Source organism: Gopherus flavomarginatus, chromosome 1 (assembly GCF_025201925.1).
Source record: "Gopherus flavomarginatus isolate rGopFla2 chromosome 1, rGopFla2.mat.asm, whole genome shotgun sequence".
Lineage (NCBI taxonomy): Eukaryota > Metazoa > Chordata > Testudines > Testudinidae > Gopherus > Gopherus flavomarginatus.
Window position 1 is genome coordinate 352033136 of NC_066617.1, and position 27577 is coordinate 352060712.

Here is a 27577-nt window from a genome sequence, read left to right on the forward strand (position 1 = left end):
CTCTCTGCTACATCTATCAATAGAGGTGGCATTTGGTTGCCATCACCTCTGCTATAAGGATAGGAGAGCTGCTTGTGTTAATAACTGGGCCTCCCTATATTATCTTCAAGGGCAAGGTTTACCTGTGCCCTCATCTGAGGTTTGGGCAGTGGTGTCCTCATTGCATGTCAACCAGTCAGTTTACTTTATGGCATTCTTCATGAAGCCATACTTGAGTAGAGAAGGAAAATATTTGCACACTCTGGATATCAGAAGAGCTCTGGTATTCTATCTGGACAGAACCAAGCAGTTCCATAAGTCCTCTCAACTGTTCATTGTGGTTGCAGACAGAATAAAAGGGCACTCTCTTCTGAGAATTTCTTCTTGGCTAGCCTCATGTATATGGATATGCTATGACCTGTCTAACATCACCCCGTCGAGCAGAGTCACAGCTCATTTCATGAGATCACATTTGGCCTCTGCAGCTTTTCTGGCACGTGTTCTAATTCTGGACATTTGTAGAGAGGCAACTTAGTCCTCAGTTCACACATTTGCGTCTCACTATGCCTTCACTCAGGACGTGAGAGATGATGCTACAGTTGGAGTTTTCCTCTTGTCTTCATTCAGATAGATTCCAATCCCGCCTCCCGTTTCACAGCTTGTGAGTCACCAAGAGAGGAATGTATGTGTGCAAACACTTGAAGAAGAAAAAACTGTTACTAAACTGTTCCGTAACTGTTGTTCTTTGACATGTGTTGTACATATCCATTCCACGACCTGCCTTCCCACCCCTCTGCATAGAAGTTCTTGCAAGAAGGAACTGAGGGGACAAGGGAGTAGCTCTGCCCTAGATACCTGTATGCAGTGGCACATAGAAGCAGAGGGCACTTGAGCAGCCCAGTAGGTACTGTTGAGGGAAAAAAGTTTCCAACTGCCGTGCACTTGGTGCACAGACAAGAAGGGTTGAATGGCCATGTGCAACGCATCTTGAAGAACAACAGTAACAGAACAGGTTAGTAATGATTTTTTCTAAATTAAGTGTTAGTGCTCAAGACTCATTGTGGATAGTTCTCTGAAAACTTCAGCTCAGTGCATAGCAGCGGTCCAAAAGGCTAACAGAATTTTAGGAACTGTTAGGAAAGGGATTGAAAATAAGACTGAAAATATTATAATGTCACTATATAAATCCATAGTGTACCTACACCTTGAATGCTGTGTCCAGTTTTGGTCGCTGCATCTCAAAAAGGTTATAGTGGAACTGGAAAAGTTTCAGAGAAGGGCAGCCAGATGATCAAGGGCATGTAACAGCTTCCATGTGAGGAAAGACTAAAATGACTAGGACTGTTCATCTTAGAATAGAGATGATAGGGGGCTACTATAGAGGTCTATAAAAACATGAATGGCGTGGCAAAAGTGAATAAAGAAATGTTATTTACTGTTTCCAACAATACCAAAACCAGGAGTCACCTGATGAAATTAATAGGCGACAGGTTTGATAAAAAAAAAAGTACTGTTTTACTGTTTCAATGCAAAATTAACCTATGAACCCATTGCTGTGGGATGTTGTGATGGCCAAAAGTATAACTGGGTTCAAAAAAGAACTAGATAAGTTCATGGAGGATAGGTCTGTGACATTGCACTCCATAATGCTTTATAGAAATATGCTTATGAGTGTAAATATGATATAACTGGAATATGTTTTATGTTCGTTATGCCATGGAACATATCTTTGCAAAGGTTATGATCTATTGAATATATTCATCCTATCTGTATACATCGATGATTTTCATATCTCAAGTTATGAGCGTTGTCTCTATGCTTGTATTTAAAGTGTTTGCTTTAGGAAGCACATAAGACAGATTTGATCAACATAGTGTGAAGAGGTTATTCAAGTAATTGGGAGAACTTAAATAACAGTGGACTTTTGGAGACACCAATCCACATCTGAGCTTTCCTGGGAACGTTCAAACTAACATGTAAACAATGGTGTCGGCCTGCAAAAAGCTGAATCATTCATAGACATGTGACTTGCCCAGGTAGCTAGAGATGTTGCACAAGAGATAGGCTATAAAAGGCCCTGGAAGCCCCTCCATTTTGTCTTCAGCTGGTTCAGAAGACAGCTTCTCCACTCCAAAGAGATGCCTGAAAGAAACTGGTACAAAGGACAATAACTACAGGGGTGTGAGTGATTGCTGGACCCAGACTAGGAAGAAGTCTAATCTGTCAAAGAAGCTTATTGGAACATCTCTGAGGGTGAGATTTACCTGCATTTAGTTTCCTATTGTATTAGGCTTAGACTTGCATGGTTTTGTTTTATTTTGTTATTACTTGGAACCACTTAAATCCTACTTTTTATATTTAATAAAATCACTTTTTGCTTATTAGTTAACTCAGAGCAAGTGTTAATACCTGGGGGAGCAAACAGCTGTGAATATTCTCTATCAGTGTTATAGAGGGTGAGCAGTTTATGAGTTTGCCCTGTATAAGCTTTATACAGCGTAAAACTGATTTATTTGGGGGTTGGACCCCATTGGGAAATGGGTATCTGGGTGTTGGAGAAAAGAGCACTTCTTAAGCTGCAAAGAATCCTGTGGCACCTTATAGACTAACAGACGTTTGGGAGCATGAGCTTTCGTGGGTGAATACCCACTTCCTCAGATGCATGTAATGGAAATATCCAGGGGCAGGTATATATGTGTACTAGCAAGCAAGCTAGAGATAACGAGGTCAGTTCAATCAGGGAGGATGAGGCCCTGTTCTAGCAGTTGAGGTGTGAAAACCAAGAGAGGAGAAACTGGTTCTGTAATTGGCAACAAGTTTCTCCTCTCTTGGTTTTCACACCTCAACTGCTAGAACAGGGCCTCATCCTCCCTGATTGAACTGACCTCGTTATCTCTAGCTTGCTTGCTAGTACACATATATACCTGCCCCTGGATATTTCCATTACATGCATCTGAGGAAGTGGGTATTCACCCACGAAAGCTCATGCTCCCAAACGTCTGTTAGTCTATAAGGTGCCACAGGATTCTTTGCTGCTTTTACAGATCCAGACTAACACGGCTACCCTCTGATACTTCTTAAGCTGTTTTCAATTAAGCCTGCAGCTTTTGTGGGATGTTGTTCAGACCTGGGTGTGTGTTTGTAGCAGGCTAGCATGTCTGGCACAGCCAGGCTGGGTAAGGAAGTCCCAAGCTGCCAGGGAAAACGGGCTCAGAGGTAGTCTGAGCAGATCAGGTGGCAGTCCCAAGGGGGAGTTTCTGTGACCCAACCCTTCACAAGGTCTACCAATGGCTATTAGCCAAGATGGTCAGTTATGCAACCCCATGCTCAGGGCGACTCTAGTGTAGTGGTTATCACGTTCACCTAACACATGAAACATCCCTGGTTTGAAACCGGGTGGAAACAGGTTACTGTTCCTTGAGGGGGAGGGATAGCTCAGTAGTTTGAGCATTGGCCTGCTAAACCCAGGAGTGTGAGCTCAATCCCTGAGGAGGCCATTTAGGGATCTGAGGCAAAAATCTGTCTGGGGATTGGTCCTGCTTTGAGCAGAGAGTTGGATTAGATGATCTCCTTGAGGTCCCTTCCAACCTTGATATTCTATGATCTCTGACTATTTGGTGGAATGAGGATAATCAATGGGACACAGTAGTACTAGGGTACAAAATATATTGGAAGGACAGAGCAGGTCATGCTGGTGGGGGAGTGGTACTATATTTGAAAGAAAGCATAGAATCAAATGAAGTAAAAATCTTAAATGAAAAAAACTTGTCCCATAGAATCTCTATGGATAGTAATTCCATGCAAGAATTTACTACCAATCATTTTATCTGAATGGTGATAGTGACTGCAAAATGCTCAGGGAGATTAGATCGTTTATAAAAATACAAAACTCAGTAATAATGGGGGATTTCAACTATCCCCATATTGACTAGGTACATGTCACCTCAGGACAAAATGCAGATATAAAGTTTCTTGACACTGTACATGACTGCTTCTTGGAGCAATCCTGGAACCAACAAGAGGAGAGAGAATTCTTGATTTAGTCCTAAGTGGAGCACAGGATTGGTCCAAGAGGTGAATATAGAGAAACCATTTGATAATAGTGACCACAATATAATGAAATGTAACATCCATGTGGCGGGGAAAACACCTGAGCCCAACACTGTAGCATTTAATTTCAGAAAGGGGGATTACACAAAAATGAGGAGGTTAGTTACACAGAAATTAAAATGTACAGTGTCAAAAGTGAAATCCCTGCAGGCTGCCTGGAAACTTTAACGACACCATAATGCAAGTTCAACTTAAATGTATACCCCAAATTGAAAAACAGAGAGAACCAGAAAAGTGCCATTGTGGCTAAACAACAAAGTAAAAGAAGCAGTGAGAGGCAAAAAAAGGCATCCTTTAAAATGTGGAAGTTAAATCCTAGTGAGGAAATAGAAAGGAGCATAAACTCTGGCAAGTGGAGTGTAAAACCTGCTCCAGGATCAGGAGGAGAGCAGGAGTCGCAGACTAAACCAGAGCAGAGAAGAGGCAGGCTAGAGCTGGAACAAGGACTGGAACCAGGAGTAAGGCAAGGACAGCTGAAGACATGGCCCATGTTAAGCAGCTACTGTGATGCTGCTGCAGCAAGGCTCAAGTAGCAGGCAATAGGGTCTCCTGCCCAGCGAGGAAGCCTGACCATTTGGAGGAAGTTCATGGGGCCCAGCTGAGTTTGCCTAGTGACCTGGCTGGGAGCCAGCTGTGCTCCTGACAATCACTGCCTTACCTCACAGGGGTGTTGTGAAGATAGAAGCATTAAGGATTGTGAGGCGCTCAGACACTGTGATGATGAAGACTGTATGAGCACCTACGACAGATAGATAGGAGTAATATTGGGTCCTAAAGGCTTATGCCATATAGCGTTAAATAGCACTTACGCACAGGCTTACCTTAAAGCATGTCTCTAGTCCCACTGGCTTCAGTGAAGGTAAGCACGCGTTTAAGTACTTTGCTGGATGGGGCCTAGAGTGCTCTGTACATTACTGGACTAAGCGCTAAATAAACAAGTTAGCACCATAGGATTTGAACATGTGGATATGATTTGGGCCATTTTTTTGGCACTGGCCCATTGTTTTCTAAATGGTGCTGGCAGTAGTTGGCCTATTTAAAATGCTGACAATTGCTTGCCTGTTGTGTTAAAATTGACTGCTCCCAGTGAATGGTCTAATCAGGACGGCTTTACATCACTCATGATTTCTATGGCACTCAACAGCATGTGGGACAGAGCATAGCACTGTTCGATTCCACCCCACTTTCCGGTTCCATGTTCTTGAAAAGCTATTAATATTTATCTCATAAATGAAAAATCTACAGTACTGTGCTGAATGTTTAGTAGGAAAACCACAAGCACTAAACACTTTGCCTATAATCTATAAATAAATCAATTCAAAGAAAATGGTTTACACAAGAAGCTTGGTCATAAATTAGTGCGGAACCATTGGCCTTTTCCTATATCCTGGTATTGCAGATATTTTGAAAGAAGGCTTGTATTTTTTGATGGCTTTTTGCAAACATTGGAAAACTGAATGCTATGTAAACAAAACATCTCCCCCACCCCATTGTATTTAATTTAAAAATATTTGCAGACATGACCTTTCACAAATGTTGAGCACTTTCAAAAATATGTAACTTAGAGAATTTTCTGCAGTAATTAAGAACTGAGACAGTTGTGGATAGTGTGGTTTGCAGCCAGAGGTCTTGGGGCCCCTGGCGGGCCATGAGCAGATTTCAGGGGGTCTGCCAAGTGGGGCCAGTATTAGACTTGCTGGACCCCAGGGCAGAAAGCTGAAGCCCCACCACATGGGCCTGAAGCCTGGGGCCTGAGCCCGGCCACCCAGAGCTGAAACTGAAGCCTGAACAATTTCGCTTTGCGGGGTCTCCTGTAGTGTGGTATCCTGGGCAATTGCCATGCTTGCTACCTCACAATGGTTGCCTTGACTTTTATACGCAGAAAAACAGCTGTTATGGCACAAGTGGGCCATGGAGTTTTTATAGCATGTTGGGGGGTGCTTCAGAAAGAGAAAGATTGAGAACCCCTGGTTTACACTATACAGTTACTGGGTCCATTTCTGTGGTTGCTCCGAGTGAAATCTAGACCGCAAGTAAAGTCAGTGGGAGTTTTGGTATTCATCCAGGATTTAGGATTGCCAGGCATCCCGTTTTCTAGAGGAACACCCAGTTGAAAAGGGACCCTGGCAGGTCTGGTCAGCACAGCCGACTGGGCCATTAAAAGTCTGGTAGGTGCAGGGCTGGCAGGCTCCCTACCTGCAAGGGCGGCTCCAGGCACCAGCATGCCAAGCGCGTGCCTGGGGCAGCAAGCCATGGGGGGCTCTCTGCCGGTTGCCATGAGGGTGGCAGGCAGGTTACTTTCGGCGGCATGCCCGTGGAGGGTCCACTGGTCCCGCGGCTTCGGCGGACCTTCCGCAGGCGTGCCACTGAATCCGTGGGACCGAGGACCTCCCGCAGGCAAGATGCCGAAGGCAGCCTGCCTGCTGTGCTGGGGGTGGCAAAATACCTAGAGCTGCCCCTGCCTACCTGGCTCCATGTGGTTCCCCTGAAGCAGAGACATGTTGCTCGGCCCCTAGGCAGGGGGATGGCTGGGGTCTCTGCGCATTGTCCCACCCCGAGTGCTGGCTCTGCGGCTTCCATTAGCGCAGAGCCACCTGGCCGCCCCTGTGCCTAGGAGCCAAGGGACATGTCGCCGCTTCTGGGGAGCCACCCGAAGTAAGTGCCACCCGGAGCCCGCACCCCTTCCTGTGCCCCAACTCCATGCCTCTCCCGCATCAAAACTACCTCCTGCGCCCCTGACCACCTGCCCCAGCTCTGAGCCCTCCTCTTGCAGTCAAACTCTCTCCTGGAACCCACACCCTGAACCCCCTCCCACACATCAAGCCCCTGCCCCAGTTCAGAGCTCCCTCTCTCACTCCAAACCCCTCGGCCCAGAGCCCTCCTCCTGCACCCCAGACCCCTTATCCCTAGCCCCACTGCAGAGCCCGCACCCCCAGCCAGGGCCCTCACCTCCTCCCGCACCCCAACCTTCTGCCCCAGCCTGGTGAAAATGAGCAAGTGAGGGAGCGAGCGACAGAGGGGCGTGTGTGGAGTGAGTGGAGGGCAGGGCCTTGGGGAAGGCGTGGGGCCAAGGTGTTCGGTTTTGTGCAGTTAGGAAGTTAGCAGCCCTACCAAGATTTCACTCTCCATGTTTATGGCCTGATCTTGTGAGATGCTGAACACCCTCAACTCCCTTTGAAGTCAGTGAGAGTTGAGGTCACTCAGCACTTTTCAGGATTAGATCATAGGCTTCAGTGGGAGAGGCTGCAGAATCAGCCACGGAAAATGACAAATGGCAAGAAATTGAGGGCCAAATCTGGTTCATGAGCTCCAAGTGTGGATTAGAGGCACGGTTGCACTCCTGTATGTCTGGACTCATGCTTCCAATTAAAAGTAGTACTATTCTGTGAATATCATTTGCTTTATTTGAATTTTTTTATAGTCTGCGGTTTCCGATGGGTCAGATGGATCCGTATTATGTGATGAACACAATAAGGAGAATCAGTCTTTTGAAAATCATTCTGTAGACACGACGACAAAGGTAAGAGCTGTGGTTATTTTTATTGCGTGATGAAATATATTGGTGACCTTCGTATACCGTTTCTTTGGAGATGAATTGTATAAGGTATAAATTTATAGAGATGAAATGTATAGAGTAAATTGAGTTTTCAGTTCATGTAATAATCTCTTGCTTTTAATGAATTTAGATTGTTGAGAAGGTTCAGATCAGGTTTATAACAGCCGTTTATTGATACGTTGCTAGTTCTATGGATTTAATACCATTCCATACAGGATTTTAGATCTGTATCATGGGCATAAATGCCACTGATGTTAGGGAGCAGTTGAAGCCTCAGAGCTTTTGTGTTGATCTTGTGATACTTTTTTTAAAAGTTTAAGCAATGTTCATTGTGCAGGATATTCCTTTTTCCTTAGATTTATTTAAGGCTTCTCAGTATAAACTGTAACCTAGTTTCTTGGTAGCTAAATAAAAAGTTGGGAAGGCAGAATGTGAATATGTCAGCAGATGAGATGATTTTTGTATTGACAAACTAATGATAGTTCTAGTAGTATAAGTGTACCCTGAGTGGTAAATGAAGCAGCATGACTACAAGGTTACAGTCTAGGGATTTTTGTTACAGTATTACTTATAATAGTCACACTGTTTGAAATGATGGAGTTAAGGGTGTTTGTGTGTTTCTGTTATAACATCTATGGCATTTTCATGTACTCACAACTTGGCTGTAATAGTTCTCTCTGGGCTCAATATTACCATGGAAGGTTTCAGCGCTGAAGTCATTTGATTTTTTTCCAAGTTAAATAAAAAGATTTGGACTTTTAATAGCAGCAAATTGAAAATAGGAAAAGAAAATAGAAGTTAACTGGGTTGGGATAATTAGTTGACCTCTAAAGAGCTTTGTTTCTTTAACACTGAAGACTTGCGGGTTATTTATTACCTCTTGTCTAAGACCTTCTCACTGGCTATGTGTAAACTATGTTGGCTTTGTCATTTGTTAACTCCTTAAAATTCATAACTGCAATGATCCAGCATGTCTTTCTGATTTTCTCTTGCCGCTGTGTTTCCACTCGATCTGCAGTCCTTTTTCATGCCGAGTGATATGTAAGTTCTACTCGGTGTGGTTAAGATTTGCAGAATTGTGTCCTGAGATCTGCTGATTATTAGCCTGGTTCTGGGAGGTTGCTGAACACCCTTAATTCTCATTGTAGTCAATGGGAAATGAGGGCATTCAGCAACTTGCAGGATCAGGACCTGTATACAGTATACCTGTATACTGTGTCCCCAGTACCAAGCTGAAATAATCATATAGCCCATTGATCTCAGTGGGTATTAAACATGCTCAGCCCCTCATAGAATTTGATCCATTATGTTTATGGCTGAAGTTCCAGGACTGGAAATTACCAATTACCAATTAAGCAGCAGACATGGCCCAAATAGTTTTCTTGATGTCACAGGGCAGGGCATAAGATGTGACGTTCCTCATTTACTAATTGGGGAACGCAGCATCAATTGTGCTAACTCTGTGTCCGTGGTCAGGAAATGTCATTCCCAGTGTCAACATCCAAAGGAAGAGCGCTACATCACACACCTCTTCACTTAAAGCCCCTGGTAAAGTATCAGGACCTTCTTGACCCCAGCAAGAGGCTGTCTGCCCTACTCACAAATAAAAATCTGCATAGAAATAACTATTACATTGACCTTATCTTCACGGCTAAAAAAAAAAGTATATCACTAACATGCATGAGCTATTACTGAGGTACAGTGAAGATCAGGCACTTTAGTTTCACCATGAGGTAAAAAGTCCTGTACCGCTGTCAGGGGTTGACCTTGGGGAGTTTACCTTGTAAAACTGAAGTACCTGGTTTCCACTGTGTTTTTATCTGGTGATAACTCATGCATGTTAGTTACCCTGAGATGAAGATCCCAAGTACACTGAGCACACTAGGTTAGAATTCCATCGTCCTGGCCAGCATTCCCAAACAATGAACTTCCTGAAACTGGGATTTTTCCACCATGGCAGAAGTTTTATTTTAATTTCTGACATTTGCTAGTTGTGTCACTTTATGTGAAAGAGGCATTTTGTCTAATCCCTTTTTTAAGTGACTGTGCTTTAATGTCAATTGTGCACTGCTATGACAGTGACATGCAGCTACACCGCTACCCTGATATAATGCTGTCCTCAGGAACCAAAAAAATCTTACTGCGTTATAGGTGAAACCGTGTTATATTGAACTTGCTTTGATCTGCCGGAGTGCGCAGGCCCGCCCCCTGTAGCGCTGCTTTACCGCATTAGATCTGAATTCGTGTTATATCGGGTCACGTTTTATCGGGGTAGAGGTGTATATAGGGCTGGCTATGTATTTAAACATACGTATCGCGCTTTTCAGATGCTGATGATTGATTGGATGTTAATTTCACTAGTCAGAGTGGCTGGGAATTAAAATGAAATCTTGATAGCACTGTGTAACTTGAAAGCTGAGAGCCACTTTAGGAAGCATTACCCTTGTGCTTTTACTGCTGGGCGTGCCGCCCACGTAACCTAGTGTTGCATATTTAACTGAAGCACTTCTGTTTCATTCTGAATAAGAGAGTTGTGGGTGTTGAGATAAAACAGTTATGTCATTGTATGAAAAATAATAAAGTAAAACATTAAACAGGAGTTGTGAATTATAAAGGCATGGTGCTTTTTAAAGGCTTGATTATCTATGATCCTGGCAGGGCTATTGGGCTAACAAAAAGAGCCTTCCTCATCCTGTGCTCCACACCAAAGGCTAGGAGTGAACCTCACTGTCTCCATATAGGCCTGAAAAACTGTCTGGGTATGCAGGGAGAAGCAACCAAATGCCACAATCGTGCCCTAAATTTATAGTCCTCAAAAGTGTATGTTGTCCATTAGAAAATGGATATTTGACTTGCTTCATGTGTAGGTGCTTGGGCTGTGAGGTACTTGGATAGACTAGTGCAAAATGGAAGCCCCAGTGGGCATTCCAAGTAATTCACTGTATGTGGGGATCTTCAGAGGGGCTGGAAGGGAAGGAGTCCTCCCCAATAGGTCGTGGAGTGGAAGAGGAGCCACACTGCAGCTCCAGAGCTACAGTAAACCTTGCAGATCCTGCCCCTCCATGCTGAGGTGCACAGTTCTGTACAATTGTGCTTACCTGTGAGCTGTGGTGCAATGAGACCACCAGGCCCTGAAGGGGTTAATGTGGACCTTAGAAGTCAATTATGTCACCTGGATAGAGAGCGAGGCTTAACTGAACATGAAGGCCAGTTGGGCAGGAGCAAGCTGGTTATTCTGAAGAGAGGAAGTTTGTAGCAGAAGGGGGCTGCAGGGAGAGAATCTGCAGTCACTTTCTGGGGGATAGAAAAGGTAACAACGAGTCTGAGGGAGCAGACGTGGGCCAGGTACAGGGTCCTTGGCCTGGAAACCTGAGGTTAGGGTAGGTCTGGATTCTCCTACTGTTCACTGGGGAAGGTGGGGTGAAACTCCCTGAGGTAAGGGATGAAAGGACAACAGAGCCCAGAGACAGATGAAGACCTGCTATAAGGTCATTGCACTATAGTTTGGTTGGATTATCTGTTACCCCAGAAGAGGTGGAATAAAGCCTGATCTGGCTGAAAGGCCAAGTTGCAGGAAGAGAGACCGCTGCAGCAATGGGGTCACCGTTGTCAGGGGTCACTATATGGGGAGACAGCTGCGACGCGATACCTGGCCACAAGGAGGTGCTCCTGTGGTGAGTGATCCCTTTTACAGGTGCACAGTGGAAAATATTACCCTTGCAGTAAAACCACAGGAGACCTACTACTGTCAGGGGCTGCTGCAGCCATAAGGAGCAGAATTGCATTTGCATTGACCTTCACTTTTACTTTTTGACCCAAAGTCTCATGAGCTATTGATTTAATTTTTCCCTGTTTTACATTTTGTTCTGGGCTTAGCCTTTAAGAACATAAGAACATAAGAACAGCCGTACTGGGTCAGACCAAAGGTCCATTTAGCCCAGTATCTATCTACCAACAGTGGCCAATGCCAGGTGCACCAGAGGGAGTGAACCTAACAGGCAGTGATCAAGTGATCTCTCTCCTGCCATCCATCTCCATCCTCTGACAAACAGAGGCCAGGGACACCATACTTTACCCCTCCTGGCTAATAGCCATTTATGGACTTAACCACCATGAATTTATCCAGTTCTCTTTTAAACATTGTTATAGTCCCAGCCTTCACAACCTCCTCAGGTAAGGAGTTCCACAAGCTGACTGTGCGCTGTGTGAAGAAGAACTTCCTTTTATTTGTTTTAAACCTGCTGCCTATTAATTTCTTAATTAGTTCTTGTATTATGGGAATAAGTAAATAACTTTTCCTTATCCACTTTCTCAACATCACTCATGATTTTATATACCTCTATCATATCCCCCCTTAATCTCCCCTTTTCCAAGCTGAAGAGTCTCTTTCCTCATATGGGACCCTCTCCAAACTCCTAATCATTTTAGTTGCCCTTTAATTATAGAAACCATGAGGAGGGATACCTGTAGGGGAGCTACCAATTTAGGATTTCCCAAACTTTTCTGTAGCATGGACCACATCTTAAAAGAGAGATTGTTTCAGAGCCATTTCTCCTCCCATACATGATTGCTCAGACCCCTTCCTCCCAGTGGTGACCCAATAACAAACCAATCATAACCCACATTAACTGAGTGCTAATTGGGTGCCATAATGGGACAACCCTTCTAGTTAGGGTTCATCTGGGCAAGTACATCAATTGCTTTTGTTAAAAAGAAACAGTGGGAAAGCAATTAAGCTATTTTTAGCAACTTTCAAGGCAGTTTAGCAACAGGAAACAAGGGGAAGGATCTAGCACTATGCGACCAGCCAGCAATTTGCATGTCACTACCAGGTGCTCCCTGGTCCACAATTTGAGGTCCACCAAATTAAACAAATCCCTGTCCACATTTGTAAAAGTGATATATTTACCTATGTATTCTATATACACCTCTACGTCAATATAACGCTATCCTTGGGAGCCAAAAAATCTTACTGTGTTATAGGTGAAACTGCGTTATATCGAACTTGATTTGATCCGCTGGTGTGCGCAGCCCCGCCCCCTGGAGCGCTGCTTTACCACGTTATATCCAAGTTCATGTTATAATGGGTGGTCTTATAAAGGGGTAGAGGTGTATATGTGTAATAACCTTAGTCCCAGTTTTGGACCTTAGCGTCCAAAATATGGGGGTTAGCATGAAAACCTCCAAGCTTAGCCACCAGCCTGGACCTGGTACCTGCTGCCACCACCCAAAAAATTAGAGTGTTTTGGGGCACTCTGGTCCCTCTGAAAAACCTTCCCTGGGGACCCCAAGACCCAAATCCCTTGAGTCTCACAACAAAGGGAAATAATCCTTTTTCCCTTCCCCCCTCCAGATGCTCCTGGAGAGATACACAGACATAAGCTCTGTGAATCCAAACAGAGTGAATCTCCCTCTCTGTTCCCAATCCTGGAAACAAAAAGTACTTTCCTATTCCCCCAGAGGGAATGCAAAATCAGGCTAGCCACTTCAACACACACAGATCTCCCCTGATTTCTTCCTCCCACCAATTCCCTGGTGAGTACAGACTCAATTTCCCTGCAGTAAAGAAAAACTCCAACAGGTCTTAAAAGAAAGCTTTATATAAAAAAAGAAAGAAAAAATACAAATAGTCTCTCTGTATTAAGATGACACAATACAGGGCCAATTGCTTAAAAGAATATTGAATAAACAGCCTTATTCCAAAAGAATACAAATCAAAGCACTCCAGCACTTATATTCATGCAAATCCCAAAGAAAAGAAACCATATAACTTACTATCTGATCTCTTTGTCCTTACACTTGGAAACAGAAGACTAGAAAGTAGAACTACTTCTCCAAAGCTCAGAGAAGGCAGGCAGCCAGAAAACAAAGACTAAAACACTCAATTCCCTCCACCCAAAGTTGAAAAAATCCGGTTTCCTGATTGGTCCTCTGGTCAGGTGCTTCAGGTGAAAGAGACATTAACCCTTAGCTATCTGTTTATGACACGCCCCCCAAATTGCAGACAGTGGGGAAGCTCACTGGCGGCGATTTCCTTCTAGAACTTGAAAATAAACAGATTAATACAACACATACACCTTTACATATACTCCTAAGTATATAACTAACAGACTTTTACATTTTAAGAACACTTTTTAACTACTGAATTCTGGGAAACTCTCACGGGAGAGTGCATCAGCAACTTTATTAGAAGCTCCTGTGATGTGTTGAATTTCAAAATCAAAATCTTGGAGAGCTAAACTCCAACGAAGAAGTTTCTTGTTGTTCCCCTTGGCAGTATGAAGCCACTGTAGTGCAGCATGGTCAGTTTGTAGTTGGAACCGCCGTCCCCAAACATATGGGCGTAGCTTTTCCAGGGCGTACACAATGGCATAGCATTCCTTTTCACTGACTGACCAGTGACTTTCCCTCTCAGACAGTTTCTTACTGAGAAACATGACAGGATGGAAGTTGTGATCTGTTGCTTCCTGCATGAGCACTGCTCCTATACCACGCTCAGATGCATCTGTGGTTACTAGGAATGGCTTGTCAAAGTCCGGGGCCCTGAGCACAGGGTCAGACATGAGCGTTGCCTTAAGTTGGGTAAAGGCCTTTTGACACTCATCAGTCCACTTAACTGCATTTGGCTGGGTCTTTTTGGTCAGGTCGGTCAGTGGGGCAGCGATTTGGCTGTAGTGGGGTACAAATCGCCTGTAGTATCCGGCCAAGCCTAAGAAGGATTGGACCTGCTTCTTTGACTTTGGGACAGGCCACTTTTGGATAGCATCCACCTTGGCCTGTAGGGGGTTTATGGTTCCTCGACCCACCTGGTGCCCCAGGTAAGTCACTCTGTTTTGGCCTGTTTGACACTTTTTGGCCTTAACAGTTAGTCCTGCCTGCCTGATGCGCTCAAAGACCTTTTCCAGGTGTAGTAGGTGTTCGGGCCAGGAGTCTGAAAAAATGGCCACATCATCGAGGTAGGCAACTGCAAATTCTGCCAGTCCAGCTAGTAGACCATCTACCAGCCTCTGGAAGGTGGCGGGTGCATTTCGAAGGCCGAAAGGAAGGACATTGAATTCATACACCCCCGCATGGGTGACGAATGCTGACCTCTCCTTGGCAGGTTCATCTAGCGGTACTTGCCAGTACCCCTTGGTTAAGTCTATTGTAGAGATGAACTGGGCACGTCCCAACTTCTCCAATAGCTCATCAGTGCGTGGCACTGGATAGTTGTCCGGACGAGTTACAGCATTTAGCTTACGGTAGTCCACGCAAAAGCGTATTTCCCCATCTGGTTTGGGTACCAGAACCACTGGAGATGCCCATGCACTGGAAGATGGGCGGATTATACCCATCTGTAGCATGTTCTGGATCTCCCGTTCTATAGCAGCTTGGGCATGAGGAGACACTCGGTAGGGTGGGGTTCTGATTGGGTGAGCATTACCTGTATCAATGGAGTGGTATGCCCGTTCAGTCCGTCCTGGGGTGGCTGAGAACAATGGGGCGAAGCTAGTGCACAGCTCCTTGATTTGTTGCCGCTGCAGACGTTCCAGGGTGGTTGAGAGGTTCACCTCTTCCACGCCACCGTCTTTTTTCCCGTCGTAGTAGACACCGTCAGGCCACTCAGCATCCTCTCCCTGGACTGTAAACTGACAAACCTGTAAGTCTCTGGAATAGAAAGGCTTGAGAGAATTAACATGGTACACTTTAGGCTTTAGTGAGGAATTGGGAAATGCTATGAGGTAGTTTACAGCTCCCAGGCGCTCTTGGACCGTGAATGGCCCTTCCCATGATGCTTCCATCTTATGGGCCTGTTGCGCCTTCAAGACCATAACCTGGTCTCCTACCTTGAAGGAACGTTCTCTGGCATGTCTGTCATACCAGGCCTTTTGCTCTTCTTGAGCATCCTTTAGGTTCTCTTTAGCAAGGGCTAAAGATTGTCGGGGGGTGCTTTGTAGGTTGCTTACAAAGTCCAGAATGTTAGTTCCTGGAGAAGGCGTAAACCCCTCCCATTGCTGCTTCACCAACTGTAATGGCCCCTTAACCTCGTGACCATACACAAGTTCAAATGGTGAAAACCCTAAACTGGGATGTGGTACAGCCCTGTAGGCAAACAGCAACTGCTGCAACACTAGGTCCCAATTATTGGAGAATTCGTTGATGAATTTTCGTATCATGGCCCCCAAAGTTCCATTGAACCTTTCAACCAGGCCATTGGTTTGATGGTGGTACGGGGTGGCAACCAAGTGATTCACCCCATGAGTTTCCCACAGTTTTTCCATGGTCCCTGCCAGGAAATTAGACCCTGAATCTGTAAGGATGTCAGAGGGCCAACCTACCCTGGCAAAGATGTCTGTTAGGGCCAGGCACACAGTGTTAGCCCTGGTGTTGCCTAGAGCGACTGCTTCTGGCCATCGGGTAGCAAAGTCCACTAAAGTCAGTACGTACTGCTTTCCTCTGGGCGTCTTTTTTGGGAAAGGGCCCAGAATATCCACAGCTACTCGCTGAAATGGGACCTCAATTATGGGGAGTGGCTGGAGAGGGGCCTTGACCTGGTCTTGAGGCTTTCCCACTCTTTGGCATACCTCACAAGACCGGACATACTTGGCAACGTCCTTGCCCATCCCCTCCCAGTGGAAGGACTTCCCCAACCGGTCCTTGGTTCTGTTCACCCCAGCATGGCCACTGGGATGATCATGGGCTAAGCTTAAGAGCTTCTCCCGGTACTTAGTTGGAACCACCAACTGTTTTTGCGGCTGCCATTCTTCCCGGTGTCCACCAGAAAGAATTTCCTTGTATAAAAGTCCTTGGTCTATAACAAACCGGGATCGATTAGAAGAGCTGAGAGGCGGTGGGGTGCTCCGTGCCGCCGCCCAAGCTTTCTGAAGGCTGTCATCTGCTTCCTGCTCAGTCTGGAACTGTTCCCTTGAGGCTGGGGTCACCAGTTCTTCCTCAGACTGTGGACTTGGGCTTGGTCCCTCTGGAAGCGATGTAGGTGATGGGGTTGTTTCCGTTGCTGGTGTACCTGAGGGTATTTCAGGCTCTGGCTGAGCCTTTTGGGTATGGCTGTCTTGTGCTTCTGCCAGTTTTGGCTCGCTGGCGCCCTCTGGCGTTGAGTTTGAAGATGTAGTTGCACTTGCTGGTGCTGGTTGCTGTTCCAGTTCCGGGCCTGGGACTGGAGATGCTGTGGCTGTTTCAGTGGTAGGCATGGAATCCGGGTCCACTACCTCTGTCTGGGTCTCTGGTAACACAGACGGGGCCTCTGTGGACGGTTCAGGAACAGAAATGGGTCTGGAAGCTTGCCTGGTTTGGCTACGTGTAACCATTCCCACTCTTTTGGCCCGCCTCACCTGGTTGGCCAAGTCTTCCCCCAGTAGCATGGGGATAGGATAATTGTCATAGACTGCAAAAGTCCACATTCCTGACCAGCCTTTGTACTGGACAGGCAGTTGAGCTGTAGGCAAGTCTACAGCTTGTGACATGAAGGGGTAAATTGTAACTTTGGCCTTTGGGTTGATGAATTTGGGGTCAACGAAGGATTGGTGGATAGCTGACACTTGTGCCCCCGTGTCTCTCCACGCAGTAACCTTCTTTCCGCCCACTCTCAAATTTTCCCTTCGCTCCAAGGGTATTTGAGAGGCATCCGGGCCTGGGGATCTTTGGTGTGATGGTGGTGTAATGAATTGCACTCGCATGGTGTTCTTGGGACACTTGGCCTTGATATGTCCCAGTTCATTACACTTAAAGCATCTTCCATCTGATGGGTCACTGGGCCGAGGTGAGTTACTGGAGACTGGTGAGGTTGAAGGGTAGGGTATCTGTGGCTTTACTTGGGTGGTATGTGGGGTCTTTGGCTGTCCTCGGTTGTAGGGTTTATGGTCTGTGTGCCCCCTGGGGTAATCGTTCCCCTTGACAGTAGCTTTCTTGCTTTCTGCCAGTTCCATCCATTTGGCTCCAATCTCCCCCGCCTCAGCGATATTCTTGGGGTTTCCATCTTGTATGTACCGTGTGATGTCTTCAGGAACACCATCCAAGAACTGCTCCATTTGTATGAGGAGGTTCAGTTCTTCCAAGGTTTGAATGTTGTTTCCTGTTAGCCAGGCCTCATAGTTTTTTGCAATGCAGTAGGCGTGTTTGGGAAATGACTCCTCTGGTTTCCACTTTTGGTTTCTGAAACGCCGACGGGCATGATCTGGGGTTATCCCCATCCTGTATCTGGCCTTGGTTAGGAAAAGTTTATAGTCATTCATTTGGTGCTTAGGCATTTCAGCTGCCACCTCTGCTAAAGGTCCACTGAGCTGTGACCTCAATTCTACCATGTACTGGTCTTCAGGAATGCTGTACCCAAGACAGGCTCTTTCAAAATTTTCCAAGAAGGCCTCGGTGTCATCACCTGCCTTGTAGGTGGGAAATTTCCTGTGCTGTGGAGCAATATTTGGCGCCGGGTTGTTAGGGTTGGCTGGCACATGCAGCCCAGCTTTTGCCAACTCCAGTTCATGTTTTCTCTGTTTTTCCTTCTCTTCATTCTCTTTTTGTTGTTTTTCCATTTCTCGGTGGTGGTTTTCCATTTCTCGGCGGTGGGCCACCTCTTCTTCTTCTAGTTTTCTTTTGTGTGCTGCCTCCTTGGCTGCCTCTTTGGTAGGCTGCCTGTTCTCTTTGGTAGGCTGCCTGTTCTCTTTGGTAGGCTGCCTCTTTGATCTGTTCTTCTCTTTCTTTCATCTCCATCTCTTTTTGTTTTATTTCCAGTTGCTGTTTGTGTTTTTCCATCTCTCGCCTGTGTTCAGCTTCTTTGATTTGTTCTTCGGCGTCAATTTTTGCCTTAGAAGTCATGGTTCCTGTTTTCTTGTGTTGGGGTGCCCTCCGGTGTTTATCTTTTGAACTGCAGGTTCTCTGTTGCCTCCTGAAGTCTGCCTAGCAACAGTGCCTTTTTTCTTTTTCTCTTTCTAGCTAATGTTCAATGAAGGGAAACCAGAAAAACCACTTTATTTGCATGCCTATAAGTGCTGGTACTTGACTCCTAATGGGAGGGCTATTGTGTGACAAAAGACTGTTAATAGTCCTTAACGACTTCTGCTTAACATGCAAGCCACAAACTGCCAGAGAGAGCAGAAAAAAAAAATTTCTCTCTGGTTCCCTTAAAAAACCAAACTGTTTCTCTCTGCTAAAAAGCCCTTAGCAGAGAAACGAAAAATATAATATTTCTACTGGCTTCTGGATTCTGTCTATCTCCCACCAGCTGCCGCCATGTAATAACCTTAGTCCCAGTTTTGGACCTTAGCGTCCAAAATATGGGGGTTAGCATGAAAACCTCCAAGCTTAGCCACCAGCCTGGACCTGGTACCTGCTGCCACCACCCAAAAAATTAGAGTGTTTTGGGGCACTCTGGTCCCTCTGAAAAACCTTCCCTGGGGACCCCAAGACCCAAATCCCTTGAGTCTCACAACAAAGGGAAATAATCCTTTTTCCCTTCCCCCCTCCAGATGCTCCTGGAGAGATACACAGACATAAGCTCTGTGAATCCAAACAGAGTGAATCTCCCTCTCTGTTCCCAATCCTGGAAACAAAAAGTACTTTCCTATTCCCCCAGAGGGAATGCAAAATCAGGCTAGCCACTTCAACACACACAGATCTCCCCTGATTTCTTCCTCCCACCAATTCCCTGGTGAGTACAGACTCAATTTCCCTGCAGTAAAGAAAAACTCCAACAGGTCTTAAAAGAAAGCTTTATATAAAAAAAGAAAGAAAAAATACAAATAGTCTCTCTGTATTAAGATGACACAATACAGGGCCAATTGCTTAAAAGAATATTGAATAAACAGCCTTATTCCAAAAGAATACAAATCAAAGCACTCCAGCACTTATATTCATGCAAATCCCAAAGAAAAGAAACCATATAACTTACTATCTGATCTCTTTGTCCTTACACTTGGAAACAGAAGACTAGAAAGTAGAACTACTTCTCCAAAGCTCAGAGAAGGCAGGCAGCCAGAAAACAAAGACTAAAACACTCAATTCCCTCCACCCAAAGTTGAAAAAATCCGGTTTCCTGATTGGTCCTCTGGTCAGGTGCTTCAGGTGAAAGAGACATTAACCCTTAGCTATCTGTTTATGACAATATGATGCTTAGAGTGCTGGACAAACACTTGGCAATTTGACAAATAAAATGTCAACACTATTATGGTACAGACTGACAGATGTCATGAAATACAAAAGACTTAAGACCAAGATTTTCAAAAATGGGTGCCTAATGTTCAGTATCTGAATAAGTGGTCTGATTTTCAAAATTGCTGAACTTCCAATGCCTTTTGTTTACTTCTTGTTTTTCATTCAGATTTAACAATAATGCCGGTTTCAGTTTTGTTTGTAGTCAATTTAGCTTTGAAATTCTTAGCACTGCCAGGTTTGGGTTTTAAACAATCTAGAAAATATTTAAAAACACTGTTTTAACAGAATATTAATAAAAAATCATGGAAACCTTCCTCTTGGTTTTACGTTGTATTATAGCTTGGGTTTTTTCTTACAAGCTATTAGGGCTGTCAAGTGATTAAAAAAATTAATTGCGATTAATTGCGCTGTTAAACAAGAATAGAGTACCATTTATTTAAATGTTTTTGGATGTTTTCTACAGTTGCAAATATATTAATTTCAGTTACAACACAGAATACAGTCCTCACTTTATATTTAATTTTTATTACAAATATTTGCACTGTAAAATACAAAAGAAATAATATTTTTCAATTCACCTAATACAAGTACCATAGTGCAATCTCTTTTTCATGAAAGTTGAACTTACAAATGTAGAATTATGTACAAAAAAACCTTCATTCAAAAATAAAACAATGTAAAACTTTAGAACCTACAAGTCTAATCAATCCTACTTCTTGTTCAGCCAATCGCTCAGACAAACAAGTTTGTTTACATTTCAGGAAGATAATGCTGCCTGCTTCTTGTTTACAATGTCAGCTGAAAGTGAGAACAGGTGTTTGCATAGCACTGTTCTATCTAGCATCACAAGGTATTTACTTGCCAGATATCATAAAGATTCATATGTCCCTTCATGCTTCAACCAACACTCCAGAGGACATGTGTCCATGCTGATGAAGGGGTTCTGCTTGATAATGATCCAAAGCAGTGAGGACCAGCACGTGTTCATTTTCATCATCTGAGTCAGATGCCACCAGCAGAAGGTTGATTTTCTTTTTTGGTGGTTTGGGTTCTGTAGTTTCCGCATCAGAGTGTTGCCCTTTTAAGACTTCTGAAAGCATGCTCCACACCTCGTCCCTCTCAGATTTTGGAAGGCATTTCAGATTCTTAAATCTTGAGTTGAGTGTTGTAGCTATCTTTAGAAATTTCACATCGTTATCTTCTTTGCATTTTGTCAAATTTGCAGTGAAAGTGTTCTTAGAATGAACATGTGCTGGGTCATCATCCGAGACTGCTATAACATGAAATATATTGCAGAATGCGGGTAAAACAGAGGAGACATACAATTCTCCCCCGAGGAGTTCAGTCACAAATTTAATCAATGCATTATTTTCTGGAACGATGGCTGAAGCATGAAGAGGCACATGAATCTTTAGTGCATTTGGCATATAAATATCTTGCGATGCCAGCTACAACAGTGCCATGTGAACGCCTGTTCTTACTTTCAGGTGACATTATAATTAAGAAGTGAGCAGCATTATCTCCCGTAAATGTAAACAAACTTGTTTCTCTTAGTGATTGGCTGAACAAGAAGTAGGACTGAATGGACTTGCAGGCACTTATGTAACAAAAAACCTCTACATTTGCAAGTTGCTCTTTCATGATGAAGAGACAGTACTTGTAGGAGGTGAACTGAAAAAAACATTTCTTTTGTGTATCATTTTTACAGTGCAAATATTTATAATAAAAAATAATACAAAGTGAACACTATACAGTTTGTATTCTGTGTTGTAATTGAAATTGATATATTTGAAAATGTAGAAAAACATCCAAAAATATTTAATACATTTCATTTGGTATTCTATTGTTTAACAGTGCGATTAAAGACGATTAATTTTTTTTTAGTTAATTGTGTGAGTTAACTGCGATTAATTGATAGCCCTACCACAGGAACAACTAAAATAGTCTCTTTTCTCCCTAGGTGATTGCTTCATAGCTAAATTTTGTCAGGTGTTTCTATAGTGTAATTCAGTCATGATCATATTTATCGTTAACATGAAAATTGAAGAGGTGGAGAACATACAGGAGGATAGGACCACATTGCAAAATGACCTACAGAAAATGGAGTAGTGGGGGATGCTGGCAATGTAGGGAGAACTGGTGCTAATAAATGTAAAATCAAACGTTCAAAGAGAAGAAATAATCAGCAAAGATCTACCTTTGGAAGGACATAATGAAGCACCTGAATCCACAGTGTTAAAATAAGTGTGCTTTCATCTTGTCTCTTAAATATTGTTCCCCAGTATTGCTTGTATGCTTAATGCATCTGAACAGGATAGTTGCTGGAGGGCACTTTTGGAATAGGGATTGAGAGGTTGCATGGAGAGGTGGTTTGTGATTTACAGCTTCAAAAAAAAAAAATTAGAACCACTGAATCAGTCAGCTTCCCTACCAATGCAGCACTGGCTTTATCTAACTTACTGTTCATGCATGTGGAACAAATGGTGACCTCATACATACAGACACAATGGTCATCTGGGAGGATCAAACAGGGACCTTCAGCCCTAGAAGCACAAGTCTATTCTACTGTAAGCTAAAGGAGGATGACGGAGGCATGAGCACACAGTAAACTTGTGTACTGTACAAGCAAAGCCCACACTTTTGCATGCACACAGTGGTTAATTTTACACATGGAGACGATGGTTTGTATTCAGGATTTGCACAAATTGGAGCATAGATGAAATCTGTGGATCACTTTACTCATGTAAGTAGTCTTACTGAGTTCCATTGCTCCACTTTTCATGTAATACCTTGTAAATTGGATCATGAGCCCAATGGGACTACTCACAGGAATAGAGTTGTTCACATGTGTGTTTACAGATCAGGCCGTTAGAGATATGTTTGGAAATGTATCCTGGTAACCAGTTTTTGACTATGGAGTGAATTTTTACAGCCAAGTCATTAAGTAATTTTTAAAAATGAAAGCAATTCACACAACGTTCCTGTAATAGATCGAATGCAACAGATAGAGGAGCACACAGGAAATCAAATGAAGGTGTTGTAAATGTGGGTGTCAGATCCCTCCCTGTTTTAGAGTTATTTGGATTCCCATTTACCCTGCCCTGCCCAGATTACAAACAGGGCTTTGGTGAGACCATATAATGAGTTAATTGGCCCTTCAGTGGTACGCGGGCCAGGTGAAGCAAGAAATGTTCAGTGATTCTTTTAGCCAGTTTTTTAATAAAACTGTTGACTAATGGAATAAACCACAGTATGGACTAAACGTACAGGCTTCAGTGTGTCACCTACAAAAATCCAGTTTTCTGCACAAACAGTGAAGTTGTTCAGAAGACATTAAAGTGTCTTAAGTCCTAAAAGCTCTGGAGAGTCTCCTTTTAAGATTTTATATCCTGTAAAACTTCAATAGTTTGTGAGGTTTTTTTCTTTTGGTTGCTGTCTGATTCTGACCACATGTCTGATTCACTATGGATTTTTTAAAAACTTTGGTAGTAGTGACCTCATTTTGGCAAAATAATTGTGTGTCATTTCCTGAACTTCTTGCTTCTTTAGCAATCATGAGTATATTATGGTTATAACCTTGATAATTTGTGGAAGGGAGATAGATGACTCTTATACGTTCCTTTTTTTTTCTTGAAAAAGTTTTTTTTTTTAATTGAAAACATACTTTAGCTGAGTGAGAACGAGAGGTTCTCAGCATAGCACCCATGGGGAAAGTGTGCTGTCCGATAGATTGAAAAGGTGAATTGTAATGTATGGGTGTCTAGACGTTTCCTCTTGTTGCTGTCAACGGTCCAGTTGGCTGTATTTTTTTTTCCAGTGAATAGGAGGCATTGATTTTTTCCTCTCTCTTCAGCCAGAGCTTTCATTTTACATATCTTTCCCCTTCTCTCTCTCTCTCTGTCTCTCTCTATAAGAAAGGGAAGACTTTAAGAGCTGACAGAGAGCTTTCTTACTCAGCATGATTCATGTCAGACACCTCAAAGGCAAGTTCTACACCAGCATCGCTGCAAGAAAGGTAGGGGCTTTGTTTTCTATGGGAGATTGCAGGACAGTCAGCAACTCAGAGAGGACATGAAATGAGCAGATTAAGACTCTGATGCTGACAAGGATCCACAGAAAGTTTGGGAAAGAATTTGAGAAGTTTTAAAACTGTCCTTTGAGGGTGTTCTTTTAATTAAATCTTTGAAGTTTTTTTCGTAACTTTAAAAAATAGTCCCTCTAGTTTTATGTAATGTATAAAGAGGTTTTTTTTCTGTGTGCAGTGAACTATAATTATACCAACATTGCACCCCAGGGCGTTGCATGCCAGTGTAAATAGGCAGTTAACTTTTTTACTAACCTGACATTTTTTTTGTTATATATTCTGAAAGTTCTTATCATCCAGCTGTTATATTCACTTCCTGAATCAGAATCCACCCTAGTAACTCTGAGGGATTGTAGATGTGACGCATGACCCAGCATGTACACCTTAGTGTTTCAATCATGCACTTCAAGTGTTCACAGGAATCAGGCTCCTAATAAAAACCTTTACAACCCAAAGCAGTTGTTTTGGCAGAGAAGTGACAGCACTTTGATAGATGGGCCCAGTAGTTGTGTATGTTGTGCTTATTCAGAGTTAGCAGGGAAGAAGAGGGGAGAGAGAGAGAGAGACTTGGAAAAGGAAATCTGATGGGTATACTGGAACAGCAGATCAGAACTGTGTAATCAGAGCCAGAGCTGAAATGTGATGCTTTTGCTCTTTTGTGCTTGTTGTGGTTCTCATATTCCCAGTTAGAATCCTGCATACTATTTAACAGAATATTTTGATCACAGATTGAACAATGCAGCAATCAAGCTTAACAAGCCACCTGGAAGTTTTGCTTGAGATGATTTCTAGTGGATTTTCAGATCCCTGTGAGAATCATGACTGCCTTTAGCATTGTGGAGGAGGACTCCAGTTTCTTATGAGGGCCCCTATTGGAAAAGCAGGCTGTGCAGATTCAAGTCTCTGGTTCTGTTCATGCTGTTTCAAAAGCCTTTCCTCAACCTTGCTGATTTATGATTTACATACACTCCTGTGGAGATTTGCAGAATGGATTGTCTGTGCATTGTCACAACCAAGGTAGGACTGAAACATTACTGTTTTGGGTGCATATCTTTCTGCTATTATTCTGTTCCTGTAATTAAACAGAGTGAGTATGTAGTGTCTCAGATTGCAAGACAAAATAACTAAGCCTTGCTTCAGTGGGCATTTTATTCTCTTTATCTGAGGGTTACACTGTTTGTTTCTATACCTAAATGATATGGTGGTGTTTTTTACCTGTAAAAGGAAAATGGTTTGATATTTTACCTTAGACTTTGCTTGTGTCTATTAGTATCTGTAGTACTGGAGCAGTTTCAAAATAGATGTTAAAATGCACATATAGTCTCAATATATCATGCCAGCTTATTCTTTAAATGTGGGAACAGGCAATCATGTTCTTTTTTAAAAATCTGAGGATTGTATTATATGTCCTAGCATTTTAGAGAAGCCAATCAGATGTAGTTTAGATAGCAACAACATTTCTGATTGGAGAGTAGCAAGTTTCTGTAGCTTATGTGGCTTTCTTGGGCAAAACATAGCTTTGATTTGTATCTTTAGGCCTTAAAAATCAAAATGCATTGGTCTGAATTCTGCCGTATTATACCAGGGTCAGAGCCATTGAATTGGCCTTCTAAACAATCCCATCCACCCTCCAAATACGTATTTAAGTGACTCCTCGCATCATCGCGCCTCCATGTGTGTCACTGGCCTGAGGATTTGAGGAAAGGGCTAAGTAAAAGGATTTTTGTGGGAACTCCCCAGACTTAGTGAACTAATTTAATATAAAATGATGGGAGGCATTTTTAGGTCACTGTTGGCGTTTTGTGGCAGAAGAAGCGGAACTGAAATACTTGGAGTGGGGTTCATGCTTGGTGCCAACATTTGTAAAGGAGAGTTGTACTGAATAAGCTGGGGTTCTGGGAATCCCCTATCTGACAGAGGGCTTGAAGTGAATTCTGGTGAATTTCAGTGTTTGCGTAGTATTTTACAGAGTGCTTTTGCTGTGACAAGAACATTTTGAGTATTGTGTAAATAATACTTGTTTGTATCACGGTAACACCTAAAAGTCCCAGTCACAGGTCAGGGCCCCATCGTGGTAGGTGCCATAGACCAAAGAGATGGTCCTTGATCTGAAGAGCATGTAGTCTAGGTATCAGAGAGACAGCAAGTCTTGGATGCAGCCAAGAGACGTGCAAGCACAAGGTAACAATGACACAATACTGGCCAGCATGATGAGCAGTGGTCTCAATACACCAGCAGTCTAGCAGTAAAAATATGCCTAAGAACAGCAGTTCACTAATGACCATCACCATCACCCTTGTGTGGAAGGTAAGTGTTGTTCTCCGTCTCTTGCAGGTGGGGAAACTAAGGCAGAAAGATAAAGTGACTTTGAGTTCGGCCACAGAGGTAATTGGACTCAGTGCTGGGATTAGAAAACAGGAGTCCTTTGCCTTCAGACCATGCCACCTGCTCCTCCTTGTGGCCAGAGGTCACACATTCAGCTCAGCTAATGAGACAGTCTAGCTGCATTTAGCAGATGAGATTGTGCTGGTGCCAACTCTTGTGTCATTGGCAGGAGTCTGGGTAGGGCTGTCCTACAGTCACATAATTGAGGGACCTCTAGCTATTGATTTCATTGAACTCAAAGGCCAGCTCTGGGCAACTGTCAGGGGTCTCAGAATAACTCCTGGTCTTTATAAAATATTCAGTGCGCACTTTCAGCCCTAATGTTCAGTTTACATTTTTGAGGCTGCCTTTGCAAGGAAAACGGTTAGATACTTCTTTAAGAACTTGGATTAACCCTGACATTTCTAGGTCTCCAGGTGGGGACTTGCAGCTGTAGGCTTTGACAGCCCCTAAGGTTAGTGCTGACACATGTAATAAATAACTGTGCTGACTGCAGTAGAGCTAGTCTGCATTCGGTGTAACTGCGAGCGGAACCTGGCCTTCCTTTTATTAACAACAACAACAAGCTGCCTCTGACATAATTGCTCTACGAATGGATGATGAACATGTGAACTGAGTCAACTCTGCATTCCATGGAGCCCTGTGGAGAGTAACATACATGGGGTCACAACCATTTCACTCCCTCAGTGATAAGCAGGTCCTCCACTTCCACATATCCATGATACCGTTCCTCCCATCAGATCTGTGTCCTGTACCTCTTACCTCACTGACTACACTGGTAGATACATGAACCAGCGCTCAAGGTGAAGTGAGCAGGGGAAAGCAGATAGGATAGTCAATCTCTGCAGCAAGTCACTGGTGGTAGAGTTGGATGGAACCATGGAGAACAACTGAGTATCAGTCCAAAGTGCATGTCTGCACCCATTGGAACTCTGTATTACCCTGTAAAAGTGGGCAGTGAGTGACTCCTGCAGCAATTAAAAGCTTCAAAGTATTAAAAAAATTGCAATAACTTGTAATACATATTTTATAGATGTTTCCCCTGTGTTTTTTCTGCACAGTATTAAAATAGCTATCTTGATGGTTTTATGCTATACTGCCCCAAATTCTGGTAATGTTCACATCAGTGTGTATCTGGAATAACTCTACTGAAGCCAATAACTTCAGGATTCATGAGAGCAGAATTTGGTATTTGATAAAATTGTTGCGCACACATTATATCCTCAAATCTTGCATTTATGTCTCAAAATGGTCATTTTTAGCCTAAAATCAAGTAATTGCACATATTTAGGCATCCATTAACCTGATTTGTGCGTGTA

General features: G+C 43.5%; 1 protein-coding gene across 4 annotated transcripts in view; it reads left to right on the forward strand.

The window, feature by feature from the left end:
* DLG2 (discs large MAGUK scaffold protein 2) overlaps positions 1–27577 on the forward strand; it is a 1579821-nt gene that overhangs the window by 265054 nt on the left and 1287190 nt on the right. For 3 of the 4 annotated variants that reach the window (XM_050940648.1, XM_050940534.1, XM_050940523.1), the window contains exon 4: positions 7511–7609. In XM_050940648.1, the coding sequence (XP_050796605.1) occupies positions 7511–7609 (99 nt within the window). Of the gene's footprint in view, positions 1–7510; positions 7610–24547; positions 24891–27577 lie in introns of those variants that run through there. The other variant, XM_050940577.1, reaches the window with a different exon arrangement.